General features: G+C 41.4%; 1 protein-coding gene across 2 annotated transcripts; it reads left to right on the top strand.

Annotated features, from left to right (window-relative positions):
• The first annotated feature begins 66 nt into the window (after positions 1 to 66).
• LOC119896775 (sodium- and chloride-dependent GABA transporter 2-like) lies at positions 67 to 10,260 on the top strand. 2 transcript variants are annotated; one of them, XM_038710189.1, is made up of 15 exons: positions 67 to 1,525; positions 1,950 to 2,141; positions 3,298 to 3,432; positions 3,546 to 3,686; positions 3,765 to 3,846; positions 3,946 to 4,078; positions 4,245 to 4,379; positions 5,641 to 5,744; positions 6,022 to 6,146; positions 6,252 to 6,364; positions 6,636 to 6,773; positions 7,979 to 8,081; positions 8,240 to 8,340; positions 8,484 to 8,654; positions 8,972 to 10,259. In XM_038710189.1, the coding sequence occupies exons 1-15, from the start codon at positions 1,519 to 1,521 to the stop codon at positions 9,119 to 9,121; spliced, it is 1,830 nt and encodes a 609-aa protein (XP_038566117.1). In that variant the 5' UTR covers positions 67 to 1,518; the 3' UTR covers positions 9,122 to 10,259. The 2 variants fall into 2 exon arrangements, with proteins under 2 accessions (XP_038566117.1, XP_038566116.1); XM_038710188.1 differs by having other exon boundaries at positions 3,546 to 3,846; positions 8,972 to 10,260.
• Positions 10,261 to 10,953: the final 693 nt, after the last annotated feature.

Genomic DNA, 10,953 nt, shown 5'->3' with positions numbered 1-10,953 from the left:
ATTTACTTTACTGTCTGTTTCTCAGGGTTTTTTTTTTTTAACATGTTTAATTTGTAAAGGACTTAGAAAAGGGCACACTTTATTCTTTGTTTTGTCTTCTCCGTTAGACAACAAAAGATCTAGCAAACAAATCTTTTTTTTCCGGATAAGTCAAATACAAGCAGTGGGGCTGTATATTGAAGGATTTCTAACTTTTCGGTCCTTGTGCGGAATTTCAATTTCAATTCATGCTGAGGGCTCAACAGTGACTTATGGCCTTGTCGTCGAGAGGTTGTAGGCTAAGCTTCCTGTGTTACTCATTAAGCCCAATTAGGGGAGAGGTGTGGAAGCATGCTATGGAGCTCTGGTATAAGGAACTGCATATTGAATTACATGGTATATGCCATAGTTGGTGTTCCTTTTTAACTCTTCCACTTACTTTCCCTTAATTTCTATGTTGGAAAAAGAAGTCATTCTAGATTTACACGTGAATTTGCAGGAGCATGTCTGTTCGCAAAAGGGGGGGGCGGTTGGGCTGAACTTGTAACTCAGTCAAGTAAAATCCAGTGTGAACTGACCTCAGCTGCATTTGTGACTGACCTCTGTCCCTAGTCTGACCGGGAGAATATGTACAAGGGGCTGCAAGACCAAATGAACTGTAAGGGTGCATAATAGATTGCATAACGTCTGCCACTACATCTTCATCACCTGCTGTTTGTTGTGCTGACTGAGTGGAATTCATGAATGAACTGTAGTTTGGTGTCTTAATCGTCACAAAGAACCTTTTATAATCATCGCTTTACAGCTTTATGGACTACTGCTTATATATTTCTGTGAATTTCTTTTGATTTGGCAACACAAAATGGCTTTCTTCCATCTGTCCGCTAGATAGCAATACTGCTGTGTGAAATCAATTTTCTGTCAGACTTTAACATGATGGAAGATTTGTCATTCTCACACAGCAATTCCTTCTGATTTTAACAATTTCCCTGTGGTTATTCTTTTAGCCTGTTGTACATCATGTGAGCAGTGAGGAATGGATCTGCACCTTCAATCAAAGAAATTAGTCAATTAACTTAACCTCAGACATGAAATTGGGATGTGCTGCATTGCAGAAAGGAATTGATGGAACCCAAAATGTAAACTTTATTATTAGGGTGCTCTTAATTAAAAAATGGAAATCTGCTTTTGCTTTTTGCAGGAATCTCCTGAAAGCGTACGACAGGAGACATTACATTCATTTAAAAAAAGAAATGTATATACAGTTCCTATAGCAGAAGTGGTCCACTGCAGCAGAAATATACACAATGCTGATCATAGTAACATCCTATTGGACTCTCATGTTGCACCTTATTTATATATGTACTTTGCTCTGAAAGGGCCAGACGGAGGGAAAGAACGTGGAGGCCGGCCTAAGTTTAGCATTTCCAACCCCCGCCCCTCACTCACTCACTGCAGTCATGTTAAATACTAAAACTTGAGCATTTACTGATAAATCTTCAGCCTTGAGACGGGGGTTTCACACAGCAGATCACTACAATGAAAGGTAAGCTGTAACTTTAAGTCATTTTGCAAATTGACTACTCAGTGCAATTCTGATGGATTTAAGTTCATTATCATTTCTTTAATGAAATAGTTTGATTACTGTGTGTTTTTTGTTTATGGATAAGGATTGTATTGCACTTAAATATAATGGATGCATTTCATAATGTAAACAAAGCTCAAAATGTGTGTTTTCAGGTAAATTTCTTGTTTGTGACATAAAAAAGGACTGAGAATGCATGCTCCTTTTTCCATATATATATAATTTTACACATTCAGATCTTATAGGTGTTTAGTAAGACTACATTCTTCCACTGTTGCCTTGCTGCTTAAGGAAAGCTTGACAATTGTTGGGGGCAGGGAAATCACCACCAAACAGCTTCTATGACCTGCAGCAATCCTTTTCCCTCTCCCTGTCTGTTTCGTAGGAGACGCTACCAGAGCAGGCCTTCCAAGTGGCAGCCGCCAAGCCAAGGACCTGCTGCCCCATTCGGATGAGAAGATGGAGGAGCGGGGCCAATGGAGCAATAAGTTAGAGTTTATTCTGTCAGTCGCCGGCTCCATCATCGGCCTGGGCAACATGTGGCGCTTCCCTTACCTCTGCTACAAGAATGGAGGAGGTGAGTGGAAGATGAGCAGAGTGGATCCAGGCAGGAGTTTAGGTTTTCCTCTGAAAACCTAAAAGAGGGGGAAATAGATTTGCATATAGAGTAGACATAGCTTATTTGTATGTCAGGCCCATGCTTAAAGAATTTAATACCATAGTGCACTTTTACAAACAACCATGCAGTGTTTTCTTTACATGCACTGAATGAGTAGATAATTGATGACAGCTGACGTGAGAGTAAATACATGCATAAACCATTACAGAACACCTGAGTGCTTTTTCTCAGATGCACATCAATGCTAGACTCAATCAGGTGAGGGAAATAAAAACACACAACAAACCAGAGCAGAGAGTTTGTGAGAGTTTTGGTTTTGGACATGCTTATGTAGCTGCTAAAATGGACGCCCCTGTTTCTCCCTCCGTGGGGTGGCAGGGTCAGGGTTCAGGGCTGATCCGGGTCAGGCAGCTGTTGTTCTGCCTCACTCGCAGCAGCTGTCCCTGCAGAGAGGCGGAAATCTGAGCACGCCAAACATCCTCGGGCACCCGACAGGACGCCAACACAAAAGCGGACAGCGAGTGGCAGTGGCTCAGGTCAACGTGGAGCATCTGAAGAAAACAGCACTTTCTTCGACCTCTTCTTGCAGCACTTCATACCTTTTAGTGCTTGTTCTCATTAGGAGAATATATATCGTAACAAAACTTCAGACCAATCCAGTTTATGTTCAGGTATACACGACATATGACCTGGTTCTGAAATTCTATATGACTTACTTTTGTGTTTTAGTTTTGTTCAAACCGGGTTAATCTGACAGGCGATCGGGTGCAAACAGTTGCAGCATATCAATTAGAGCTGAGAAAAAAACAAGCTTGTAATAGGTAATATGTAATCTGAGAAAGGAAGAGACTCTGCCCCTCCTCTGATTTCCCCCTAAGTCCAAACGTGCCAGTCAGATGGATTGGAAGCTCTTCCTGTGTATGAGAATGAATGTGCTCCTCTGCCTATGCATTGGCCCTGCATTAGATTGAAGAACTGACTGCTTGACTAATGCAGGCTTGGACAGGCTTCAGACCCCCCATGACCCCAAATAGGATAAAGAAAATACAGTTAGACAAGATGAATGTTAACACACAGTACCAGTAACCAATTGCTTTGTTATTTCCCAACTCAGGTGCATTCCTCATCCCCTATCTGATCTTCCTGTTCACCTGTGGCGTTCCTGTCTTCTTCCTGGAGACGGCCCTGGGCCAGTACACCAGCGAGGGGGGCATTACTTGCTGGAGAAAAATCAGTCCCTTGTTTGAAGGTAGGTAGGACATTTGGCAAATGGTATGGAGCCAATGGTATGAATGGGATGAAACCGTGATATAAATAAAGGTGGAATTCACTGCGCCATAGACCAAATTGTGATTTCTACAGGTATTGGCTATGGCACCCAGGTGATAGTGACTCTGTTGAACTTCTACTACATCATTGTTCTGGCCTGGGGGATTTTCTACCTGTCTTTCTGCTTCTCCTGGGACCTGGCCTGGTCGTCCTGCAACAACACATGGAACACAGGTAGCAAATGTGCGTCAAGATGCAAGGTTCCTCCAATGTTTTTGACACGTTCAAGACATTTTGCTCTTCATCCCCCAGAAAACTGTGTGGAGTTTCAGAGGAGAAACACTTCACTCAACCAAACTGGCAACATCACATCTCCTGTCCTCGAGTTCTGGGAGTGAGTTTCTCAGACCGCCTTACCTCCTCTTGGCGATACATTACTATTGTGAAAATGACAATGATGTATCATGCCTGTGTTTCTTCCCTGTCTCTGCAGGAGAAGAGCGCTGAGGATTTCCCCAGGCATTGACCACATGGGCTCTCTGAACTGGGACCTGGCCTTGTGTCTGTTCATCGCCTGGATCATGTGCTACTTCTGCATCTGGAAGGGGGTGAAATCCACGGGAAAGGTGGGTGACAGGGGATTCAAAGTCTTGTGCTAATCCGCACCTCTGTCAGAGCTCAAGTGACCCCTTTTTATCTGTTTATTTTGTTTTGCAGTCCTGGGGCACATTATGGATGACATCTGGTATTTATTTCTTCTTTTTGCCATGTTTCTTGTTTAAATTTATATAGGTGGTCTACTTCACTGCGACCTTCCCCTATCTGATGCTGATTGTGTTGTTGATCAGAGGGCTCACCCTGCCTGGCGCTGGGATCGGCATCCAGTTCTACCTTTATCCTGACCTGGGACGACTGGCGGACCCACAGGTACCACAACGTCACACAAACAGTTGAAAGCCACAAATGAAAGACAAAATGTACGTCAGCTGTATGAATCTATCATGGTGGCATGATTACCTTCAAGCAATTCAAAGAAAACAGCGAGGGCCTTTAGAAGATTTAGTGGATGTGGTCTCCGTGGGCGAGGGCGCACCAGGTGCAGGTATCCCATGGTTCTCAGATGGGGAGCCCAGTTTCTGCTGGGTCCATCTGCTCTCCATGAAAGAGGCAAGAACTATGGGGATCCAATGCAGGGTCAGGACACCGCTGGGACTGTAAACACGAGCTCTACCAGGACTGAGCCGCAGTCAGCTAACCAAGCTCTGGGGGGACAACAGAGTTTTAACTGGCCCATATCAGACTAGCAAAGAACCAATCAGAAAACCTTAGTTAGTATTACTTCATCGCCTCATTCTGGTCACAAACAAACTAGACTAAACACAATCAACTAATAATTCAACATGCAATTTACTTCTTTCACGTCTAATCCAGGGGTTTTCAAAGTCTGAGACTGCGGGCCTGCCCTCAGATAAAGCTTGTAAATCAGCACCCTCCGACCACATTATTAGTTTACTTAGTAAGTTTTGCTCAATTCTTGGATGTCTATGGGATCATGATTATATTATTTGATCCCATAGACATTCAACATTTGAGCCAAATCAGCCAAAATATTGCTGTTTGACATAACTTCTGACTACACCAAATAGTTTTAAAAAAGGTCTGTCCTAAGGAATTTATTAGTTTCTGACTCTAATGGGGGGAAAACAGTTCCCAAAAACAACTGTATCTCTGAACTCTCACACATGTAGGCTATTCTATGTGATCTCCTTTTGATAACTAATGCAATAAGTAATTTAATATTGTTTCACTGAGCCTCCCCTGAAACTGCTTGGAGACCCCCTGGGGAGGCCCACACTTTGAAAACCCCTGGTCTAATCTAAGGGATCACAATCGTTCTATAACCAGAGCCTGATTATTGCTGGCGCTTTATTCCCTTTGCTATTTTACACAAACAAGACCAATAACAGACTTATAACAGTTTATTATTGTGCAACTACAATAGTTAATGATTATGCTAACACTCAGCACTTGAATTCCTCTGGACTATCTAATCACTGCATGGCCCTTTTGTGCATATACATCAACCTAAGTATTTGAGCATTCCATTGGCTATACATAATTTACCATCTCTTTAGTTTCAGTTTTAGTTATTTTTCTTTTCTTTTTTTGTCATTTTCTTTTGTGTAAGGTGTGGATGGATGCTGGTACCCAGATCTTCTTCTCCTATGCCATCTGTTTGGGGTCGCTGACTGCTCTGGGGAGCTACAACAAATACAACAATAACTGCTACAGGTAGGTAAACATATCTACATGCATGTGTGATTTCATGCTCAATACACTGGAGCCCCTTTTCACAAGAGTACATGTTTACACGGTCCGACATAGAAAACATTTCATTTTGAAACTAAAATCCTAAGTGGTCCATGGAAATAGAATAAAAGCAGCCATCACCTTTATCGTCATTAACAGCCTCATCGTCAGGTGTGATTTATGTGATCAAGCTTAATGATGCCACTTCTCCTGCAGCAAATTTGTTACATTTCTATGAAGCATTGTCTGTCTGTTGCAGAGATTGCCTGGCGCTGTGCTTTCTGAACAGTGGCACCAGTTTTGTGGCAGGCTTTGCAATCTTCTCCATCCTGGGTTTCATGTCTTTTGAACAGAACGTTCCCATCTCAGAAGTGGCAGAATCTGGTGAGGCTTGCATACATTACATTCACGTACACTTTCACTTAAAAAGAAATAAGGAACGAGCAGTATTTGTTTGATCAGTTTACATTTTTTTGCTGGTCTCTTTAGGTCCTGGCCTGGCCTTCATAGCTTACCCCCGAGCTGTGAGCATGATGCCCTTCTCTCCTCTGTGGGCCGCCCTCTTCTTCATCATGATTGTTTTTCTGGGGCTTGACAGCCAGGTAGGAACACGTTTTGTTTTCCACACATGGCACTAATTACTGAACAAATACGGTGTGACTTGACAAAATTTTTTTAGACATTTTAGAGAGACTTGTTTTAACTGTTTTTATTTATTTTGATTTTTTACTTGTGATGTTTTTAGGGATACATTTTACTGAGCTGATGTTTACTGAGGCAGTAGGGCATGCCAAGAATGAAACTCCTTCAGAGTTTCATTCATTTTCCTGTGCTTACCTCTCTCCCCCCTCTTTTCCTCACATCTCCTGTCAGTTTGTGTGTGTCGAGAGCCTTGTGACCGCGGTAGTTGACATGTACCCTGCTTTGTTCCGACGTAAAAACCGCAGGGAGCTCTTCCTGTTAGCTGTTAGCCTCTTCTCCTTCTTCATGGGCCTCATCATGCTGATGGAGGTAAGGGTCACACTCTGGGACCACACACACAGATGCATGCACAGAGAAAAAGATCTGCAAGCAGAAACTCTGGTTTCACCTGTAGTTTTACATGGCATTTTGTATAGTTAGTGTCTTAAAATCTCATTACCTAAGATGTTTTCCCTCATTGTATAGGGTCCTTAACTATGTCCACTGAAACTAATGAAATGAGTTTCACACAAACACATTCACTCAAATCAGGCTATTGATGGGGTGGGGGTTGCACCTGGTGGTTTTGATGCTTTGTTCTGCTGAAATAAACTATTACGGAGTCCAACATAGTTGACATGGTTTCACCTCTGCACAGCTGGAAACATAAATGCTCTGCAGGGGTGTCAACAAGTCATCATTTTACAAGCAAGTCAAAGGTTTTACGCAGCATGTCTCAGGTAAGTCTCAAGTGTTGTTATGCAACGCCGAAGTCACGCCTGAAGTCTCTAATTGTGGTCTTCAGCATTTCAAGTCTCTTTTATAGATGTTTTTATTCTTAATATTGCATTATTCTTAATATTTAAATTATTAAAAATACTATGTTTAAAATGCAGTCAACATTGTATCTTTGCTAATAAAACAAAAGACAAAAAGTAGTAGTCACTGCAAACACTGTAATGTCTGCTAAATGTGCCCTACAATGCAGTTTGGTGCTTTATCTCATCAGCATACTTTGTCATTGTTGTCACATGAAATGATTCCCTGACACAGACATGACCCCTTCCCCCTGACAGTCTCTCCACACACATGAATATAGACACCTCAGACATCCAATTTATACTGGGTAAATTGAGTAGAATTGATTTTTCAAGCCTGGCAAGTCTGCTACTACAATATTTTCTCTTTTTTGTATCACATGCAAAGTGACTTGAGATGAGTCGGTCAAGTCCCATAACTAGATGCCTTTTTAGTATGATCACAAATAAATAAATGAATTAGCTTATTTCCTCTTTATAATCCATTTCCCTATAGTTTGTGTGTGGGGGGAGGTAGTTTTTTTTAACACACACAGCATAAATTGAACTCAATTTCAATTCAGCTCATTGGGTTATTTAATTATCTGTCAATCTGTTATGTGTGAAAACCAGTAGATTGTAGCAGGTTCATTCTATTATATTACTATATATATACATATATATGTCATTATTATTAGTATAATTATGACTCAATACTTTATATCTCTCTCTTCGTAGGGGGGCATGTATGTCTTCCAGCTTTTTGATTACTATGCAGCCAGTGGCATGTGTCTTCTCTTCATGTCCATCTTTGAGACTGTCTGCATTGCATGGGTCTATGGTAAGCTGTCCTAACAACATAAAAGGATTTCATTCCTTGGTGATGAAGGAGACATTTTTTTCTTTAAATATGTACCCTAATCACTGGCCGACCTTCCCATTCCGCAACAATTTTCAAGGCACATCGTGGAGAGAAATGTCTTCACTGTGTTTTTCCAGGTGCAGATCGCTTTTATGATAACATTGAGGACATGATTGGCTACCGCCCAGGACCTTACATCAAGTACTGTTGGTTGTTCTTCACCCCAGCCACGTGCATTGTGAGTATCAACAAACTAATTAAGTAGCATCAAGGCTTTCCAAAAATGACAAAGGCTGACAGAAACCGAAGTCTTCTCTCCTCTTGTAGAAATCAAAAGAAATCATTTCTACACCAGTAACACCGGTGTACTTGTCTCTCCAGGGTACCTTTGCCTTCTCCCTCATAAAATACACTCCTCTCAAGTACAACAATGAGTATGTGTACCCATGGTGGGGCTATGTCATTGGCTGGCTGCTCGCTCTCTCCTCCATGGTCTGCATCCCGCTTTGGATGGTTTACAAGATCTGCACCACCCAGGGGACACTCAGAGAGGTAGGCCTGAGTGTTGACCTTTAAAGAACTCTTTATTATCGTTAAAGCGGTTATCAGATTTATCGCACACCTACTAACCTCAGATGATATGTTTAGTTTGAAATTTTCGGCGTCAGTCTATTCTGAGATCACCTTTGATGCCTTAAAGTTTTTTACAGTCTGAAATGAAAGGATATGTGCGCCAGTTATGGTCTTGGTCATAAATCAGACTTCCTGTGAACTTTGCCCCTGAACCTAGTCTTTACTTGAACACACCCCACTGTGGAATTCATTCAATAAAGATGGTCAATGGCTGGCTAACTTTTTTTGTTCCACAGCGCATCCAGCTGCTCATCACACCATCTGACGGCTTACCCAAAACCAAGAGAGAGCAGGAGAGGTTACTGGTCATCTTTGCTCCTGAGGGAGATGCCACGATGACCAGAAATGGCTACTGTCCTGTCTCAGAGAGAGACTCCAGCTTATGAGAGCCCCAGTTGTGCTGTGTATGGGAAAGACACTTGGGTTTCAGTTCCATCCTTGACTTGCACCCTCGCCTCCATCCCAATGATCAAAGCAGGGAAGGGTACAATAAAGTGTCACATCATCTACTTTAATACATAACAGATATGGAGGACTCAGGAGATAATAGACCTATAGTGTGTTAGGTATGGCAGTGCCTGTACATTTCAGGGATGGCAGTAATGTTGTGACAAAAGAAGGATAAAGAAAAAGAAATTTAAAAAGTCATTCATTGCATTATTTAGAAGTTTCAGAAGGGACAGGGGCATTTTTTCAGGGACAAAAGTAATTTACTCTACTCAAACTGAAATATATTAATACACTGGCATATATTGTTCAGCTCTGCATTTCACAGATAATGTAAATGAACTAATTCAAGGTCAGCTGAAATGTATGAGTTAGCTTTGTTGTGAGAAATGGTACTGTTTTATAATGGAAGTTATTGGCATTTTCAATGTAGAGGCAGATACACAAGTTCCACCAGAGGTTTAAAAATAAATGTTTTAGTTTATATAGTAAGGATGAATTTTGCGCAAATGTTAACTGGAAGACAGCAAAATCAGTTTAACCATTTGTTAACACTGAAAAGTCAGCTACATGTAAGTTACTTTTTGAAGTGTCCTTGTGTATCTGACATCGCTTCATGGCTACTTGGCTGTGTTTGTATCATATATTGTATTATCATAACTGATTTTTTCTTTTTGTATTTACAAGAACTGAAATAAAATGTTATAAATGTTTCACATGAATAGACTGTGTAAAGAAAGGATATAATATACTATAAGCACTGCAATAGCTGTAGGACTAACATGACATACACAATGTAGTTTCATTATTTGTACTGTAACATAATATGACTGTACAAAGAAATTTGAATCTTGTAACTATGTTTTGAAATAAATATACCGTGAGTTACTTTATGAGAAGTGTAGGATTATATTAGGGACTAAAGGTCTGGAGATCAAATTTTAACAATATTTTTTAAAACTATCTCAGAATCAGAATTTGTGGGCTTACCACTGCTATGCAGATGATATGCAACTCTACCTGTCCTTCACGCCAGACGACCCCACGGTTCATGGACCATTTCTCGGACATATCTGCATGAATGAGGGCTTGCCACCTTCAACTAAACCTCTCTAAGATTGAACTCTTGGTCAGTCCAGCCAAGCAATCTGACTCCAACCAGGGTGGTGAGAAACCTGCGTGTCATGAACAGCTGTCCTTTTCAGACCATGTTGTGCCGCTTTCCTCTATACAACGTAAGGCCCTATCTTACTCAGTACGCCAGCCAGCTTGTGGTGCAGGCCATGGTTATCTCTCGCCTCGACTACAGCAACTAGGGGTTAAGTTGCTCAGGGATACATTGGTGTCTCACAGTGGACACCAAAGGCATGCGTCTTATCCACTGCGTCATCACCACCCCCAGGATTACATTTATATTTGTATTATATTTACAGTAGAAGATAATGTATACTTTCTGGTCAGGAAAATTAGGTCAGATCATTGGACAGTTTTGAAAGTATTTTACCCCGTGTATTGCACACTGAGCTCATACAGTATGTTAAAATGTCAAATGATGTAATGCCCCTGGCTGAACAAAGAGGTGTGTAATGGTGAAGACTGTTTTCAGAAGGGTACAGTTTCTTATCTTAGACACCAAGAAGGCTGTGCAATCACAATGATGGAGCATTTTTGGACCATTTTTCTAGAATAATTCTACCACTGGGCGTCACGGTTTTGCTGTGCCGCCGGTGAGCTGCTGATTGGCTGAAACAGTAAGCGTCACTCCCTACGT

The sequence above is a fragment of the Micropterus salmoides genome, unplaced genomic scaffold (genome assembly GCF_014851395.1).
Source record: "Micropterus salmoides isolate LMB-PRFRI ecotype aquatic unplaced genomic scaffold, ASM1485139v1 Ms_hic_scaffold_1033, whole genome shotgun sequence".
Taxonomy (NCBI): domain Eukaryota; kingdom Metazoa; phylum Chordata; class Actinopteri; order Centrarchiformes; family Centrarchidae; genus Micropterus; species Micropterus salmoides.
The sequence above is the reverse complement of the archived record's forward strand: the minus strand, read 5'-3'. Positions and strand labels throughout refer to the sequence as shown.

Bases quoted from the DNA above. Each gene is read 5' to 3' on its own strand.
- LOC119896775 (XM_038710188.1), top strand. The intron at 4,380-5,640 runs GTACCACAACGT...CTTTTGTGTAAG, and splicing joins GACGACTGGCGGACCCACAG to GTGTGGATGGATGCTGGTAC. The intron at 8,082-8,239 runs GTAAGCTGTCCT...GTGTTTTTCCAG, and splicing joins CTGCATTGCATGGGTCTATG to GTGCAGATCGCTTTTATGAT.